Source organism: Strix uralensis, chromosome 2, assembly GCF_047716275.1.
Source record: "Strix uralensis isolate ZFMK-TIS-50842 chromosome 2, bStrUra1, whole genome shotgun sequence".
Lineage (NCBI taxonomy): Eukaryota > Metazoa > Chordata > Aves > Strigiformes > Strigidae > Strix > Strix uralensis.
The window spans coordinates 136,848,325-136,867,135 of record NC_133973.1 but is presented as its reverse complement, the minus strand read 5'-3'; the positions used below and the strand labels follow the sequence as shown (position 1 = coordinate 136,867,135).

Below are 18,811 nucleotides of genomic sequence, written 5' to 3'. Positions count from 1 at the left end.
CCCCTCCACCAGCATCCCTGCGGGGTTCCAGCTCCATCAGTGGGGTCCAGCTCGGCCTTGGGGTGATGAACCGGGAAGGTTTTCATCCCCCAAATCTGGAGCAGAGGGACTGGCAGCGCCGTGATGATGCGCCTGACCCCCCCAACCCCCCCCACCCAAATAAATAAGGATGTTTATATATATATAATATATATATATTTAAAACAAACAAACAAACAAACAGAGCTATCTGGGTGCTGGCGATGGAGCGAGCGGGTTAGCGGGAGGCCCGGGGTGCGGGGGACACCGCGGGCGTATTGTCCCTGGGGTGGTCCCACGGCGTGGCCGGGGGTCCAGGGGGAGGGGAGGGAGGGGGTGACAGCGCCGTGACACCCCCCCCCGGCCCCGAAGCAGGCACACACAAAACCGGAGAGCAAGGCAGGTTCCTGGCTGTACAGCATCCTCCGGCCGGTCCCCAGGGATGCTCTTAACGCCTTCCTCCTTCGCTAGCGCCTTCCCAAACCAACGCATCCCCCCTCCCCATCTTCTCCACGCCCCAAAAGCGGTGTGTGTGAGTGTGTGTGTCCCCCCCCCCCCAAGTCCGGTGTGGTGGCTGGGGGGATGGCGGGGGGGCGGGGGCTCATCCCCCCCAACCCCGAGCACACAGAGAGCAGCCGGGTTGGAGATGAGAGGCGCTGGGGCAGGGGGTGGCGGGGAGGGGGATCAGGACCCCCCCCCTCTGCATATAGGGGGGCCAGCACCCCCCATTCCTCACTGGGGTGGCCCTGGGGGGGGGGCCACGGCCGTTCACGCTCTCCAGAGGAGGAGGTGGTTGGTGCTGTCGTCCCGGCCCACCGTCTCGCTGCTGCTGGTCAGGCGGAAATCCTCGTAGCCGTCCCCCCCGCTGATCACCAGCATCTTGGGTTTGGAAAGGGCGAGGGCGGGGGCGCGAGGGCGCGAGGGATCTCGCTTCTCTGCCTCGCTCGGCTTCTCGGCCCCTGCCAAGTGCAGAACCCCAACAGGCTGTCAGATGGTCCCCCTGTGGCTCCCCTGTTCCCCAGCAGCATCCCAGAGCATCTTCCCAGTTTTATCTCAGTATCCTCCCACCATCATCCCACCAACATCATCCCAACATCATCTCAGCATCTTCCCGCCAACATCATCCCACTAACATCATCCCAGCATCATCCCAGTATCACCCACCAACATCATCCCAATATCATCCCAGTATCATCCCACCAACATCATCCCAGCATCATCCCACCAGCATCATCCTCCCACCAGTATCATCCCACCAGCATCATCCCAACATCAACCCACCAGCATCATCCTGGCATCCTCCCACCAGCATCCTCCAAACATCACCACCACTTGCCCAGGTGTCACATCTTGGCCCCCCAAAACTCCTCCCACCCCCAAATTAGCCCCCCCCCCCCATATTACCACCCATCAACCCCCCCCCCCCCCCGCCATTGCTGCCTTCTCCCCATCCCACCCCAACCTCAGAGCTGGGCTGGGAGACACCCAGCACATGGCTTTCTGGTGCCTTTTCCCCATAGGAATTAGGGTCTGCCAGGGAAATCTGGGGTCACTTGAGTGATCCCCCAAACTCTGGACGGGGGATAGCACCCAATTTCCTCCCACCCCGATTTTTCTCCCTGGATTTTAACAAGGCAAGGATGGAGTGGGGACTCTGGTGACCACACTTCAAGGCTATTCCCGGTTATCAGTCAGGGGGACCCCGGAGCGGGTCAGAATTGGGCCCCCCCATCATCCCACCTACCCGTCTCCCTCGGCAATGGGAAGAGGACATCGAAACCGTCGGGCAGCTCGATGGCGGTGAGGAAACGGACGTGGCCGGTGTGACCCTGGGACAGCCCCACCAAGGCCGGGGCCGCCTTGGCCGAGACGGCGAGGGTCAGCACCACGCCGGCGCTGGTCCCGATCCACAGCAAATCCTTGCACGCCAGGAGAGCCGTGATCCGCAGGCAGGCTGCCTTGTGTTGCCGGATAATGGCATCTGAGCCTGTCGAGTATCCCAGACATCAGCATCTTACCCTGCCCGGCATGGGGCTGTGAACCCCGCCGTTGCCACTGGTCTCTGTTCCCAGGGGTATCTGCGGCACGTGGGATATGGGGAAGGGACCCCACAACCCCCCTGGATGGTATAAAGCACCCCGGGGTACTGTCAGATTGGGTTGCCCAATTATGGGATTATGCAGATACTCCAGGGCTGCCCTATTTCCCTGTGGGATTATGCAGCCACCCAGGGCTGCTCTGTTTCTGCGTGGGATTATGAAGATGCCCAGGGGTTGCTCTAATCCTGTGCGGGATTATGAAGGTGCCCAGGGGTTGCCCTGTTTCTGCATGGGATTATCAAAATGTCCAGGAGTGCCCTAATCCTTTCGTGGGATTATGCAGCCACCCAGGGGCTCTCTATTTCTGTGTGGGATTATGCACATGCCCAGGGGCAACCCTGTTTCTGCGTGGGATTATCCATCTGCCCAGGCTGCCCTATTTCCCCATGGGATTAAGAAAATGCCCAGGGGTTGCCCTGTTTCTGTGTGGGATTAGGAAAATGCCCAGGGGATGCCCTAATCCTTCGTGGGATTATGCAGCCATCCAGGGGTTGCCCTGTTTTTGCGTGGGATTATGAAAATGTCCAGGGGTGCCTTAATCCTGCGTGGAATTATCCACCTGCCCAGGGGCTGCCCTATTTCCCCATGGGATTACGCAGTTGCACGACACAGAGGACAAACCCCATGAGCGCAGGGAGTCACATTTCCTTCCCCAAAACTGGTCGGGATAAAGGATATTAAACTTCCCAGCGCTGGATGTCGTGGGGCATCACATTTTTAAGGCAGATGATGGGCGCAGGTACCCACTGGGGACAGCGATGGGCACCCACTGGAGACGTGTCACCGGTGGGACTTACCGGCGAGCATCTTGTGTACCGGGGGGGTGATATCAGCTTCGGTCAACTGCTCGTAGCTGGTGGCGTGGTAAAGCCGGACCTGGGCGCTGCTCTGCAGCGCAACCCACACGCCGGTCCCCGCGCTCACCATGCAGGTGACACTGCGCCCGCTGTCCTGTCCCACCTGGAGCGTGTGCTGCGGGTGACAAGAGCCACAGCGATGCCACCAATCGTGCCACTGATGCCTGTCACCGTCCCCCCGACCTCCCGTCATCACCCACGGTACCTCTTGTGCCAACGTGGTGGTGTTGAGGACGATGATGCGGTTTTGGCAGCCGCACCAGAGCTTCCCTGCCACCGCCACCATCTTGGTGATGGGGCTCCCCGGCGAGCCCAGGGACAGCGACTTGGAGTTTTGGGGATCCCAGAAGCGGCCTGTGAGGGTGGTGGGAGTGGGGTGGATAGTTAAAGCATCCCCAAAAAACGCCCCATCTTGACCCGGCCAATGGGATGCAGTGGTTGGAGGTGCCTGTTGCCAGGTCCCCTGTCAGAGGGGACATGAGCTGATGTCCCCAGGGGATGCCAGTGGCAGGCAGGGACCAGGAGGAGGATGCACACCTCCAGCTGGCTCCAACTTTGGGGTCTCCAGCACCCCTCAAGGAATGTCCCTTCCCTTCCTATAGAGGCAAGGAAGCCAGCAGCACCGCAAGCATCCCTCCCCAGGGTGGGGCCCAAGCCACACACCCAACAGCCACCACTTTGGAGCTGCATTTAACCCCTCCAGCACCCTTCGATGTCCCCAGTCCGGCCTCACCTGCCTCCCGCTGATACGCAACGAGCTCCCCGTTGGCCAATGACACAAAAACCTGGTTATCCAGGTACCTGCGGGGAGAAAAACCTTTTGACAACCGGCTGCAAAGCCCTGCTCAGCCACACCAAACCACCCTTCCATGGACATCCTGGAGCCAAAACCCCCCTTCCCCACTTACAAGATGCACATGACGGCAGCAGCATGTTGCATCTTCATGCTGTTCTTCCTGTTACGGATGTTGTCTGAGGACTGGTACACATGGATGCTGCAGCAGAGAAGCAAAGTTTGAGGCTCACCTGGGATCAGGATCCACCCCACGTATGTGTCCCCCCATCCTGGGGACGTACCAGCCGTCCTCGGTGCCCAACCACATGGAGCTTTGATGGGCTTCAGGGTCAAGGCTGAGGAGGTCCTCGAGGCTGCCCCGGGTGAAGGAGCCACGGCTGGAGCGGCGCAGGGCTCGCCCATCTGTGGGGCTCTCACCGTGCCGGTTTTGGCCGTAGGTGCCAGTGATGGGCATGAAGCCGGGTTCCTGCTCTTCCTCTGAGCTCGTCGTCTCCGCCGTTGCCTCCTTGCAGCTTGGGATCTCTTCATCTGTGGAGGAGGAGGAGGAGGAGGGAATGGGTCAGACCAGGACCACCCAACACCCACCAAAGTGATGGGGAAGAGACCACAGGTCCCCTTGAAGTGTCAAGACATTGGGATGTTGAGCACCAAAACCCACACCAGGTTTTACCCAAAGCCACTAGCCCCACCCCAGCACCACCATGTTGAGCTGATTTTCCCAGGATCTCCTTGGCCCAAAAGCCTCCACCTGCAGATTTCCCCAAGGAATGCAAAGCAGAGTGGCCAAAACAATGGAGCTGCCCATCATTTTGGGGCTAAAAAGTGGCATTTTGCTAAGCAAGGACTCACTGCCGAAGCTGGAGGAGATGGTGGAGTGGCTGGCTTGGCTCTGCAGAGTCCCTGAGGGACTGGGCGAGGATTCGTCATCCGTGTCATCACTGTCAAAGGGTACCAGCTCCCTGTTGCCACCGTCGACCGGCTCCGAGAGTTCCAGCGACGAACCCGAGATGGAGATGTGCAGGCACGGCTGCGGCCCCGCATCCTCCTGCTGCGCTGGCATCGGCTCCGAGGAGGGGCTGCCCACCGGCTCGGCACGCTCCCTGCCGCGACGAGGGGAGGGGGGGAAAGAAGCAGCTCCAGCATCGCCCCGTGCCCGTCGGCGCCGCGGTGCCGGTGGGAATGTCCTACCTATACACCCGCTTGAGACCGGGCACGGAGGCGATGCAGAGGATCCTGGCGGAGCAGACAGCGATGCACGCCTCCACCGTGGGCTCCTTACGGACGCTGAGCAAACAAACCTGCCCCACGTAACCGTCGCTGTTGCAAACCCAAACCTCGTGGGAGCTTTCTGGGCTGCCGTGGCTGGGAGAAGCACAAGAAAACTGCAAGGGAGCAAAAAAATGGGATGAATTGGGTCATTCAGGAGTGGCGCAGGAGCTCTCGGCATCTGGTGGCAAGTCCACTGGGATGGGGAGGACTGTGGGTCCTGTGGGATGCTTGAACCCAGCTACCAAGTACCTGCATCCCGCTCCGTGTCTTCATGATGGGAATGGCCTTGAGGAACTCTGGGTCCAGGCAGTTTTTGCTGGAAGCTGGGAAAAATCAAATTGGAGGATGAGGAAGTGATGGAGGAAAGGGGTCTACCAAAGCGGGGGTGTGATGCTGAACCCACCACCGTGTCCACCTCCCCGGTCCCTGATGTTACCCAGCTTCTTCTTGGCATCCTCGAAGGCCTGCTCAAAGCCAAGTCGGGCATCGGGGTTGGGGAACTCAAAGATGAAGGACTCGGTGCCATCAGCTTTGGTGGTGCTGAGCTCCACCTTGTTGGGGGGGAAGGCCATGCTGAAGGACAGGGATTGCTTCTCTGCCAGCTCCCGGTGGATGGCGGACATCAGGTCCTTGATCACGTCATCCAGGCTCTGGGGATGGGGACAACGCTTCAGCTCTCAGGGATGGGCCACCACCAGCCATGTGCATGATGACCCATCCCTGAGCACCCTTTGGAGGCTGCCCAACTCCATTGTGGCTTTGGGGCTGGTGGAATCTGGGCCCTTTGAGGACATTTGTGGCCACCTTCCACAGGTTCTCCCTCTCACAGAGGGTATCCCAGTCAGTCCCATAGGGAAGGTGTCAGACAAGGGACAGCACCAGGGTCACCAAGTGAAGCTGACCTTGTCCACCCCCAAGCATCCTTCAGAGGCTGCCCCAACCCTTCTTTGGCTTTGAGGCTGGTGGCATCTGGGCCTTTTGAGGGCATTCATGGCCACTAGCCATGCTTTCACAGGTTCTCCCTCCCACTGAGGACTTCCTGGTCGGTCCTATGGGCAATGTATCTGGCCAGAGAATGTCACCATGCCCTCATCCATCCCTGAGCATCCTTTGGAGGCTGCCCCAACCCCACTGTGGCTTTGGAGCTGGTGGTATCTGGGGCCCTCTGAGGGCATTCATGGCCACCTTCCATAGGTTCTCCCTCTCACTGAGGACATCCTGCTCGGTTCTACGGGGAACTTGTCCAGCCAGGGGATGTCACCAGGGCCACCATCCCCATACCTGGTGGGGGAAGCTGAGGGTCTCCGACAGCTTGCTGACTTGCCCCAATGTGCTGAGGTCTTCATCCAGGCGGCAGATGCTTTTCTGGATGCTCTCCCGGTTGGTGGCTTGTGAGGCACCTGTGTGGGGACATGTGAGTGGCATTAACTCCGCCCCACCAGCCAGGGGTGAGGGATGCCTTTTGGCAGTGACAGACCTTTGACAATGTCCACGTCCTCCAGCGGCAGCTTCCAGAGCAGTTTGTACTTGCTGGCAGTGTCGATCACGCTGGCCGCTGTGTACCTGTGAAGTTGGGGGGGAGGGCTGAGCTGCACCCATGTCCCCAGCACCCTAAAGCCAGGCCAGCTAGTGGGGACAACCCTAACGATGGGGGTTAATCCCAGTGGGGGCCCTCAAGTCTAGTGGTACTCACAGGCTCATGGAGCTGCGGCGGAGGGAGCCCGACTTGCGCTTCAACGTGGTGCACACCAGCAGGTCCGTGAAGAGGAAGAAGGAGCGGTCCTTCTTCCCACCCACTGCCTTCTGCAGAGTGGTGGGAGACACCAAGGGGTTAATGACCAGCCCCAACCCCACCGGCACTGGGAGCAGCCCCTGCCTCAGTTTCCCCATGTGCGGCCTTGGCATAGGGAGGCTGTGGGGTGGGATGGGTCCTCACAAGGGTGGAAGAGGATGTGGGTGCCATGGCTGTGTAGGTAAAGCCACAGGGTCTCGCTCACAGGGAAGTGCCAGGGCCATGGAAACACCAGGCATGGCCTCACCAGGACCCTCCTGGTCTCCACCTCCAGCCTCCCTGTGCACCCCTGGCCCGGGGCTGCTGTGGGCTCTTCCTCCTTCTGCCTGCACCTAAACCCATCTTATCTTCCCTTACACTTGGAGAATTTTATATTGTCCCCAACCGTCCGTCCGTCCGTCCGTCCATCCATCCATCCATCCATCCACCCACCCATATCCTCCCATCTCCTCCCATCTCCTTCCATATCCTCCCATCTCCTCCCATCTCCATCCATCTCCTCCCATCTCCTCCCATCTCCATCCATCCATCTCCATCCACCCATCCATCCATCCATCTGTAGCCTCCCATGGGCACACTGGTATCCCATGACCCACAATTGAAGCCTCCCACTGCCCCGTTCAGTGTGCGGTCCCATGGCCCTGATGGTGACAACCCTGCTCTTACCACTTCCACGACCATCTCCTGGCGCAGGAACCTGCGGAGCGGGGCCTGGAGCTGTGGGGACAAGGAGGCTCATGAGCGGGGAGCCCCTGGGGAGGGGACCCTCATGGGCTTCGTCCCTGCCACTGTGGCACCTCGGCTCAGAATCAGCACCCCAGTCCCTTACCAAAGCCCCAGGAGCCCACCAAGGCCAAGCGATGATGGGAAAAGCAGGACCCAGAGGAGAAAACAAGTGGCCCAGCCTGGGGTGACCCAGAAAGAGCAGAAATGGTTGTGTTTCAGGGAGAAGGAAAGACAGACCCCTTGTAAGACCCCCATACGTACGTCCTCCATCCCTTCGATGTGGGACTCAATCTCTTGCACGATCCGGGCGTTCCTCTCCACCTCCTCTGCGCTCTTCATGCCCTTGTTGATCCTCTCGGCCACTTGCTTGATGTTGCGCTGAGCATCGATGAGGAAAGGGTGGTCGGGGTGGTCCTCTGGCGTGTGCTTCAGCAGGTCCTACCATGGGGACACAGCCCGGACGTCACCATGGGCAAAGCCAGGGTGATGCCATGACACCCCCAAGCAAAAGCCTCTACCATGCTGCTCTAGCTGCTGGGTATGGAAACCAGCCCCATGCAGGATGGGTTTTGCAAAGAAACGAAGCCTTGAGCTTTGGCCACCACCAGCCTGGTCTTTGCCTTCTCTACAGAGGTCACCAGCTCCTGAGAGCACATCATCACCTTGCACAGATGCCTGAAATTCATCACTGGAAGGGTTCAAGGCAGGTTGAATGGGGCTTTGGACAACCTGGGCTAGTGGAAGGTGTCCCTGCCTGTGGCAGGGAGTGTGGACTAGGTGATCTTTGAAGGTCCCTTCCAATCCAAACTATCCCGTGATTCTATGAAAGCACATCCCCACCAGCCTCAGGGCCAGGGAGAGTGACCCTGGCACGGGGAAACTGAGGCACAGAGGAGGTGGCAGTGCAACTGGCCCTAAAATGGCATTGCAGTGTCCAGCCTCCCAGCAGAAAGGTAGAGGGGAAGGGGACTGCACACCCATAAGGACATGCTGGGGGAAACAGCGGGGTGACAGTCCTCAGGGTGACCATCCCCAGGAGGGCACAGCTGCGTGCATGCCCTGAGACACCAACTTTGTGTCAAGGGATGAGAAAAGGGGCCAGGAGAGACATGAGACCCCTAAAAGCTTCCATTACATGAAGGTGAGGAGGAGCATGGTCTCACCTGCTCCCGGCATGGCACAGAGGGCCTCCTGCCTGCACCCGGCTGCCTGCACTCACCTTCACCAGCAGCTCGTATCGTGGGATCCTCTGCACTGGCTTGATCATCAGGTCGGACAGAGCCTGCTTCTCCTTGTTCTCCCTCATGCTTTGCTGCAAAACACCAGTGGGGGATAAGGATGGCCCCATTAGGTGGGACACAGCAGGGACCTGGAGTGCCACCAGCCCAGGACCTGGAGCAGCACCCATTTGGGGTCAGGGTGACTCCTTTTTACACCATCTGGAGTGACTCCGGTTCATCCAACCTGGTGTCTTTACAATAAAACCAAGAAGAAGGTGCAGGGAAAAATCTTGGTCTGACCATAGATTACCAGTTTATTCCATTTAAACCCCATCCTGCCCCACCAGCAGCCTTGCAGGTGGCTCTGGACCTTGGCCAGCATCTACAGGGCCAGGAACCAGGACCCACCTCCAGGAACTTCATGAACGCCGGCCGGGCTTCCTTCGCAATCCTGACAGCATCCTTGGCGTTGAGGAAGTTATCGATGTAGGCAGAGTAGATGTTCACCAGCACGTCCTTGGAGAACTGGGAGGGGAAAAGAGGTGGGGAAAAAGGGGATAGGTCCAGCATGGACCTCCCGGGCACGCCTGGGAGAAGCTGCCCCAAGGGTTAATCCTGGCTCTGGGCTGGTGCGGGGAGGGCTCGTCCTCTGCCCGCCCCCCTCGATTTTTCAGCCCTGACATTTCTGCTCCCCAGGCAGAAACGTGGAGCCGCAGACCCAGCCGGTCGCTGCAACACCACGCTGTTACGCTAAGCAGACAGCAGGCCTGGAGATCGTCTCCTGTTCTCCATCCCAGGCGTGTTTGACCCGTCCTTTAATCACTCCCCTGCCTCCTGCTCCGAAACTTCTCCTGCTGAGGCCATGCCCAAGAGCGGCCACGCCTGGGTTCCCCGGGGGAAATCCACCCCGTAAGGACCTACCGACTGCACGAGGAGGTCGCCCACTTTCTGCTTCTCATGCCAGTTCTGCACGCAGTCGTGGATCTGCTCCAAGAACTGCTCGTGGTGCTCCAGCAGCTCGGGGATCTGGTCAAAGATCTCATCCACCAGCGATGGGTCACACAGCAGCGAGTTCTCTGGCTGCTTCAGTGGCTTCATGTAACCCTGCGGGGAAGCAAAGGCATCGGGGTCGCCATAGATTTCTTTTCCCACACACCCCCCAGTATGAATTTTTCAACCCGTGCTAAATATGGGGATCGGTGGCATCCTGCAGCGGGGGGTTGCCCCAGTGAATGTTGGGTTGTGGGACCCACCAGAAGGACCAGACAGCACCGGGTCCCAGCAGGTTTTGCTCACCAGCCTCCCTGGGTCCAGTCCCACCCAGTGCATCCCCATGGCAGCGTGGGGAGTGGGACAGGTCTGCATGAGGAACCCCCAAAGCACAGTGTCCTCTGTTCCCCAGCCACAGCCTTGAGAGGTTCCAAATCTTCGCCGTCACAGGCCTTGGTCACCTCCTTCTGCTACAGACCCTAACCTAGCTGGGAAATTATGGCAGCATGATCCTGGGATCCAAAAGCCGGTGTGTTCCTGGTGAGATTTAGGGTGTTTGGCACCAGGAAGGGCTGAAGTCAGCAGGGTGGATGCACTGGATCAAGCCCTGGACCACTTGACCCGGCAGCATCTCTCAGGTAATGGCCAGTGAGCGATGCTCAGGACCAGCAGGAAAAGCATGTCCTGTGCAAGGCTGGGTGGGCAGCTCTGCTATGAAACCCCTTTCCTCCCACTGTGGGGCAGAGCTGTGGAGAGAAGCAGTGCCCCCGGGAATGGGACACCTGGATTTGCAAGGGATGCAGGATGAGGAAGGTCTTCTCAAGCCTTGCTGCCTCCTCAGCCTGACCGGTATGAGGTGCTGCTGTCCTTCAGGATGTTGGGAGGACCATGAAGCTGAGCAGTGAGGACAGGACCCACCTCAAACAGCTTCAAACATCTCCATCCAAGCTGGCAAAGAAGGAGTCACCCCCCAAGGATGAGGTTCCTCAAGCTGATGGTGGGTATCTCATGGAGACCCAAGTTAGAAGGGCCAAATCATTCCTGAGGCTCGTAAGCCACTTCACCTGCCCTAGTGTGGCCCAGCAGGAGCTGGGCTGGGCTGTGCCGTGCATCCCACCTGCCATAAAATGGGGGGAGAAAGGACCAGATGGGGAAGAAGAGCACAGAGACAGCCCCCGCCTCAGCACACAGGGAGAGCAGGCAGGATTGCCCATGCACCATCTAGTTTGGCTGGAAGATGATACTCCAAGATGGTCCCTGTCCCTGGTAGCCACCATGCGACATGCCACCAGGCCATGTCATGCATCCAAGCACCTTGTCCCACTGAGATGGGGAGCTGGGGGCATCTGGAGCCCTATGACCTGCCCCCCAGAAAGCGAGGTCCCCCTGGTTGCAGCATGCCAGGATGTGTCCCGTGGGGAAGAGCTCAGGCATTAATGCCCTGTGATTCCCACCTGTGTCCAACCAGTCCCTCCAGTGGGGAACTGGTGAGCCCCAGCACAGCTGTCCTCTCCAACCAGTCTCTTGTCCCACCTCAGAGGAGGGCATAGCCCCTGGGACAGTCTCTGTCCATGCCGAGACCAGCAGGAACACCGCCCAACCCTGAACCCCATACGGTTTCCCCCAAAATAAACCCCAGAGCCCAAGTCTTCTCACCCCTCCAAGCCAACATCTGCACTAAGAGCAGCCTCCAAGATGTCCTTCCCTCCTGCAGCAACATCTGGCAGAGCACATCTGGGTCCACCATGGGGGCATCCTTGCAGGGGATTTATGGGAAAAGCCCGCCTGGGTGTTGGGACGATGGGTGCCCCATGCCCTTGCGGACATGCCCAGCAGTGTCCTACACGCACTGCTTTGTATGGAGCAGAGCAGAACTCAGATTTTGTGGTGTTTCCACCTGCAGCGATGTGGTTGGACAACCCACACCTACGCCAGAGTGATCTAGTCTCCAGGGCGTTGACCACCATTAACCTTCTGAAACACCTTCATTAACATCTGAAACGTGGGGTGGACCCTCCGGCCAGGCTGCTCCAGGGGGGTTGGAACCAGCTCAGTAAAAAAAGGATCGAGAAAAAACCTTGGCTCATGGCTGCAGGTGATGACACTGAGCAGAAAATGGGGGGACATAGGAATGGGGGGTGTAAGGGGTCCCCCATTGTGGGATGGCCGTAAGCAATGGCCCAGGAGATGGGGTGCAACATAAGGAAGAGCTTTTGGGGGGCAAGCACAGGAGGGGGCTTGGGGACAAGATACCTTCCAGGTGACAACCCACCAGGAGCGTTACGGGCTTGATTTGGGGGACAGAGGTGACCCCCACACCCCGTTCTTGACACTATTGCCACGCTGCTCCCACCTCCGGTCCCGCAGTCCCCAGCATCCCCACTGCCACCCGTCCCCAGTGCACCCCCGTGCCGCATCGGTGCCAGTAGAGCACCCGCAACTGGGGGTCTGACTTGGGGTCCTGGGGATGGTGACAAGCGAGGGACAGTCATGCCGTAACGTGGTTTGGGGTGTCACGTCCTTAGCCGTGCCGCATTACCTGCATCAAGGTGCGCAAGGACTCCACGTAGGACTGCTCTGTGTCCAGCAGCGTCATGATGACGTGTTTCCTCATGTCCTGCCCGGGTAGAAAGAAAGACAAAGATGAGTTTTGGGGTGACACGATGGAGGGGAGCTACGTGGCGGGTGTCAGCGCCGGTGCGGGGGTTCAGCGGGGCAGCTGAACGCCGGAGGAGCCCGGCTGGCGTCCAGCTCCCCTCCGCTCCCTCTCCACCCCGATGGAGGAATCTGGGAGGATTAGGAAGTACATGACACCGAGCGCACAGAGACGCCTGGTTTCCTCCGCGGCCGCGTCAGGAGCCCGCCCTGGATCTCACAGCCCTACATGGGTCGGTCCCGGCGCCCTCCGTCTCTCCGGCGGCTCCGCTCGGAGCGGTCCCGTAGGAATTTGTCTCCCGCCCAGCACCCCGGGCACCCCGGCGCTGGGCCGTGGCCCCGCGGGAGGGGGATATATGGGGTGGTGGGAGGCACGGGGAGGTGGTGGTGTGGGATGGATTTGCCAGCCTTGGGAAGCAGATGGGTCGGGGTCTTCTTGGTTGTGGGGCTCGGAGACCCCACCTCGAGTGCAGCACCCTGGGGGACGCCCCTGCAGCTCAGCCTGGGGGTGAGATGCTCCAGAGCCCAGGGTGTGAGACACCCCAAAAGTTTTGGGTGCAAGATGCTCCAGAACCCAGTGTGTGAGACACCCCAAACGTTTTGGGTGCGAGATGCTCCAAGGGCCCTGGGTGCTGAGATGCCCCAAAAGTTTTGGGTGTGGAAGTACTACAAAGGTGCTGGGTACAGTGACACCCCAAATGTTTTGGGTGTAGAGATGCTTCAGAGGTGCAGAGATACCTCAACAGTTTTGTGTGTGGATATGCTCCAGAGACTCTAGGTGTGAGACACCCCAAAAGTTTTGAGTACAGAGATGCTCCAAGGGCCCTAGGTGCAGAGATACCCCAAAAGTTTTGGGTGCAGAGGTGCTCCAGAGACTCTGGGTGTGAGACACCCCAAAAGTTTCAGGGGAAGAGATCCTCCAGAGACCCTGGGTATGAGATACCTCAAAAGTTTTGGGTGTAGAGATGTTCCAAGGGCCCTGCGTTCAGAGATACCCCAAAAGTTTTGAGTGTGGAGGTGCTCCAGAGACACTGGGTGCAGACATACCCCAAAAGTTTTTGGTGCAGAGATACTCCAAGTGCCCTGGGTGCAGAGATACCCCAAAAGTTTTGCATATGTAGACTCTCCAGAGACCAGGATGTGAGACACCCCAAATGTTTTGGGTGCAGAGACCCTCTGCTGGCCCCTGGAAAGAAGATGCTCCGAGGTGCTGGGTATGGAGACTGCAATGGAGATCATCCAAAGGCCATGGGTGCTTGGACACCCCAAGCTGTGGGTGCAAGGGACACCCCAAAGTCTCTGGGTGCAGGGACACCCCTAAGACCCTGGGTGTAGAGACACCCCTAAGGCCCTGGGTGCAAAGACACTCCAAGCTGTGGGTGCAAGGGACACCCCAAAGGCCCTGGGTGCAAAGACACCCCAAGCTTTGGGTGCAGGGACACCCCTAAGGCCCTGGGTGCAGAGACAACTCAAGCTTTGGGTGCAGGGACACCCCTAAGGCCCTGGGTGCAGGGACACCCAAAGCTGTGAGTGCAGGGACACCCCAAAGGCCCTGGGTGCTTGGACGCCCCAAGCTCTCGGTGCAGGGACATCCCAAAGGTCCTAGATGCTTGGACACCCCTAAGGCACATTTGGACACCCCAAACGTTGTGGGTGCAGGGATGCCCCAAAGAGTCTGAGGAAAAGGATCCTCCAAAGGTCCTGGGTGCTTGGGCACCCCAACAACCCCGGGGGCAGGGATGTCCCACCTGGCCACCACAGCACACTGGGACCAGGTTCCCCTGATCCGCTGCCTCTCTGGGGGCTGCTGGAGCCACCGAACCCCCATGCCCCCCATCTCCTTGTGGGATGAGCCCACGTCCTCCAGCCACGTGGGGTTGTGTGTCCCCTCCCAGTGCTCCCAGTGAGGACACGTGTGCTGTGAAGCTGCTCTGCAAGCACAGGAGGAAGCTTTAGCCCAACCATCCTCACCAAGGCTGGGGGCAACCATCTCCCTGGCGGTCCCCAGGGAGTAATGTCGGTGGGGGGATCCTGGCCAGACCCTGCTCGGTGCTTGAGAACAGAGCCGTGCCTCAGTTTCCCCACTTGCCCAACCAAGCTGGTATCAGCCTTTTCAGCCAAGCAAGGAGGAAACTGCCCAGAGCCAAGTATTACGGTGACGGGTCCAAGTCCCCCCAGGAAATCTGCCTCCCCCAAACACTTTGATGCTGGAGTCCTCAGGGACACCAGCTGAGACCTCCCCACTTCGTTACAGCCTGAAGGTTTATTAACACTCTCACTGCTGGATTAATTTGTTGTAATTATGGGCTGAAAGGCACCCACTGGAGGATGGGTTTTAGAGGTACAGAGCGCCTGACCCCCCCTGCCCTGCCTCAGTTTCCCCAACCCTCGCACAGTCTGGAGTTCCCCACCTCAATATGATGCTGCCGGTATTTTCCAGAGCTGTCCCAGCTCAGGAGCAAAGCAAAGGGCCAGATCTGTGAACCTGAGCAGGCTCAGCACCACTCACCGCACTGGCAGCTGGGCATTTTCAGCAGTGGGGAGACACAGGATGAGGCCCAACTGTTGGCAAGGGGATTTTTTCCACCGTTACAGCAGCGGTATTATCCTGGCAGGGGGAAATTCCCGCTGGGATGAGCAGGAGCTGGGGGTAATGCACCATCCTGGCAGGGTGATGTGGTACCCGGGCGCAGGCAGGATGCACCCCACTGCATCCCTTACCCCAGCAAAGCCTCTCCCCCGTGGGGCTGATGCTGCTTTGGTCTCCATCTGCTCTCCCTGCGGACGCCCCCGCCGCACCCCGGCCTCATCCTGCCTCCCCTGAGATGCTCAGCACCCTCGGGATCAACCCCCGCCATGATGAGAATTGGGGCATTTCCCCACCAGCCGACACCTCCGCAGTGTAAATCAGCATTGGGGGTGGGGGGTGGGGGGGGGTGGTGGCAGCGATGGCTCCAGCCCCTCCATCATCCTCTCCGGGTAGAAGCATCCCCCCCCTCCCTACGATCCGGAGAACCCCCGGGGGGGCTGAGGATGAGGATGGAGGCACCGTTGCCACGGCAATCGCAGTCCAGACCCCGCAGGTGCCAGGTTCTGTTGGGGGCACATGTGTCCAAACATGACGCATCCATGCACCCCCCCCATATAATCCCCCCCATCCCACCAGACCCCCCCGCCTCATCTCCATCCCCACGACCCCCCCTATCCCTTTTCGCATCACCTCGGTACCACCACGACTGCCGCAACCCTTCTCCGGCAGCTCCTCGGCCGCCCCGCCAAGCCCGGAGGCAGCGAAGGCCGCGTCGATGCCGTCCCCGATGTCTCGCATGTCCTCCAGCGCGATGGTGAACTGCGCCAGAGTCCTCACCATCTGCAGCATGCGGGTCCCGGGGGTCGGTCCGTCCCACGCGGCCCAAGGAATAAAAAATATTTGAGAGATATATATATATACCCCCAGGTCGCCCCTTTAAACTAGCTGGAACGCTGCGCTGGGATGCAGCAAGGAGGGAAATAAAATAGAGGAGCTATTTATATCGATAGGGTTCTGTGTGTGTATATATATATATTAAAAAAAAAAAAAAGCCCTCCTGCAGAGCGGTTGCAGGATGCGTGCGGCGGGCGTGCGCCTGCGTCCGTGGCGGCACACGGGTCCCCGGCCCCGGGTGCTACCGAGGCACGGGCAGGCGAGAGCAATCGGAGATGGAGGCAGAGCCGTGCCCACACACACACGCGCGCGGATGCGGGATGCAGGCAGGGCCGGATCCTGCCGGGGGGCTGCTCCTGGAGAGGCTTTGCCCCAGGAGGATGCTGTGTTTGAGGAGGGGGGCGATGCTTTCTTGCGGCATGTGATTTTTGGGGAGGGGGGGTGCACAGATGATGCTGGGTTGGGATGCTCAGCATCCTTGGGGTCTCCATCTCCACTAACGGGGGGGTCCCTGGGTACCGAGCCCCTCTCCCCAACCTTACAGGCAGGGAAACTGAGGCACAGAGCAAGCCTGCTCCCCCCCACTGCCCCCATCATCACCTCAGCACCCACATCCCTGCGTGCCCAGTGATACACCCTGCCCAGATCCATTTGTAACACTCCCCTCCTGCTTCGTTAATTAAATCTAATTAGCCGCTCACCCCGTTTCCACAGCAACGGCGTGCAGCAGGGCTGCGTCCTCCCGTTGCAGCCAGCAAATTTCCTCTTGGTAACGAGGATGATGAGCATCCCACCCTGGGGAGGGGGCTGGAAGGGGGGTGCACCCATCCTGCCCTCTCCAGCCCTCTCCCCAGCGTGCGTGGCAGAGAACTGCCAACTCGGTGCATATAATGAGAGGGGGAGCTGCAGCTGCCTTAAATACACCCCGGCACGGGGATCAGCGGGGAGGGACCCACAGCACCCGGCACAGGCACGATGGGTGCCTGCGCTGCACCCGGTACAGCTAATTGCATTAGGGGTAATGAGGTGGTTTGCAAGGCAGAGCCTCCTCCAAACGCCTTCTGCAGCACCACAGCCAGCCCAGCCCCAGTTCGGTCGCAATCCTGGACCTGTCTGGGTTGCAGTCCTGGAGCCATTTGGGTTGCAATTCCAGACCCGTTTGAGTTATAGCCCTGAGCTCTTCTGGGATCCGACCCCAGACCCATTTCTGTTGCAATCCCAGTTTTATTTGGGTTGCAATCCCAGACCCATCTGGGTTCCAGCCCCCGAGCTGACGGGGTTGCAAACCTGGGCCCAGCTGGGCTGCAGTCCTGGACTCATTGAAGGTTGTAATCTGGGGTTCATCTGGTTTCCAGAGCCATGTGGGCTGCAACCCCAGACCCGCCTGGGTTGCAACCCCAACCCATTTGGGCTGCAATCCTGGGTTTATTTAGGCTGCAACCCCGGGCCATCTCCATTGCAATTCTAGACCCAACTGGGTTGCAACCCCGACCCATTTGGGCTGCAATCCTGGGCTCATTTAGGCTTTAAACCCTGGCCTATCTGCACTGCAATTCTAGACCCACCTGGGTTGCAATGCCCGACCCATCTCTGCTGCAATCCCAGACCCGTCCAGACTGCAAACCTGGGTCCATCTGCATCGAAATTCTAGATCCATCTGGGTTGCAATTCCCAACTCATTTCTGTTGCAACCCCAGACCCACTTGTGCTGCAATTTTAGACTCACCTGGGTTGCAACCCCGGACCCATTTCTGTTGCAGTCCTGGGCCCATCTGGGTCCCAACCCATTTGGGTTGCAATCCTGGGCTCATTCAGGCTGCAACCCCGGGCCCATCTGCATTGCAATTCTAGACCCATCCCGATTGCAAATCCAGACCCACTTGTGCTGCAATCCCTGACCCATCCGGATTGCAAACCTGGGCCCAGCTGGGTGGCAATCCCAGGCCCATCTGTGCTGTCATCACCGTGGGCCCTGGGATGGCAGTGCTGGGCCACTCTGGGTTGCAACCCCAGGCCCACTCGGTTTGCAAACCCGACTCCCTCTGCACCGCAATTTTAGACCCACCTGGGTTGCAGTCCCCAACCCACCAGGACTGCAAACCTGGGCCCATCGGGGTTGCAACCCCAGACCCATCTGCATTGTAATTTCAGACCCATCTGGGTCGCAACCCTGACCCATTTGGTTGCAATCCTGGGCTCATTTAGGCTGCAACCCGGGGCACATCTAGACTGCAATTCTAGACCCATCTGGGCTGCAATCCCCAACCCACTTTTGCTGCAATCCCAGACCCATCCAGACTGCAAACCTGGACCCATCTGGGTTGCAATCCCAGACCCATCTGCACTGTTATTTTAAACCCACCTGAGTTGCAAACCCTGACCCATCTGTGCTGCAATCGCAGACCCATCCAGACTGCAAACCTGGGCCCATTTCTTTGCAATCCCAGACCCATCTGTGCTGCAATTTTAGGCCCACCTGGGTTGCAATCCCAGACCCATTTCTGTTGCAATCCCTGACTCATCCGGACTGCAAACCTGGGCTGCTCTGGTTGCAACCCCCCGACCCCCTTGGTTTGCAATCCCTGGGTCCCTCGGCATCACAATCCTGGGCTCATCTGGGCCACAATCCCTGCTCCACCTGGCTGGCAATCCCAAACCCATTCCTCTCGCAATCCCTGACTCATTTAAACTGCAACCCCGGGCGCAGCCGTGACGCTGCGACGCGTGACGCTGCGACGGTGACCCGGCCGTTCCGCCCGCAGCAACGCCCTCGAGCCCTCCCCTGGGGCCTCGCCTGTCCCCCCGAGGCGTGCAGGGGGATCCCTCCATCAGCAGAGGGTCCTTCCCACTCCCCAAACACCACCCTGGAAACAATCCCTTCGTTTAACGCCGCATCTTCCCGCAGTAGCTTCGCAAGTAGATTCTCCGGTGTCTACTATTAAGGTTGAGCCGATGGGTTTCAAAA

General features: G+C 59.2%; 1 protein-coding gene across 1 annotated transcript in view; it reads right to left on the bottom strand.

The window, feature by feature from the left end:
• Window positions 1-172: 172 nt before the first annotated feature.
• Window positions 173-18,811, bottom strand: part of ARHGEF17 (Rho guanine nucleotide exchange factor 17) — a 36,338-nt gene continuing 17,699 nt past the window's right edge. The window contains exons 2-21 of the mRNA XM_074860538.1: window positions 12,307-12,384; window positions 9,699-9,881; window positions 9,186-9,302; window positions 8,777-8,869; window positions 7,819-7,995; window positions 7,498-7,548; window positions 6,733-6,842; window positions 6,517-6,602; window positions 6,321-6,439; window positions 5,476-5,689; window positions 5,289-5,362; window positions 4,959-5,152; window positions 4,620-4,870; window positions 4,052-4,298; window positions 3,883-3,969; window positions 3,708-3,775; window positions 3,180-3,328; window positions 2,915-3,089; window positions 1,763-2,005; window positions 173-977 (exon numbers count right to left, since the gene is read on the bottom strand). Coding sequence (XP_074716639.1) covers window positions 787-977; window positions 1,763-2,005; window positions 2,915-3,089; window positions 3,180-3,328; window positions 3,708-3,775; window positions 3,883-3,969; window positions 4,052-4,298; window positions 4,620-4,870; window positions 4,959-5,152; window positions 5,289-5,362; window positions 5,476-5,689; window positions 6,321-6,439; window positions 6,517-6,602; window positions 6,733-6,842; window positions 7,498-7,548; window positions 7,819-7,995; window positions 8,777-8,869; window positions 9,186-9,302; window positions 9,699-9,881; window positions 12,307-12,384 — 2,907 coding nt within the window. The 3' untranslated portion in view covers window positions 173-786. The remainder of the gene's footprint in view (window positions 978-1,762; window positions 2,006-2,914; window positions 3,090-3,179; window positions 3,329-3,707; window positions 3,776-3,882; window positions 3,970-4,051; window positions 4,299-4,619; window positions 4,871-4,958; window positions 5,153-5,288; window positions 5,363-5,475; window positions 5,690-6,320; window positions 6,440-6,516; window positions 6,603-6,732; window positions 6,843-7,497; window positions 7,549-7,818; window positions 7,996-8,776; window positions 8,870-9,185; window positions 9,303-9,698; window positions 9,882-12,306; window positions 12,385-18,811) is intronic.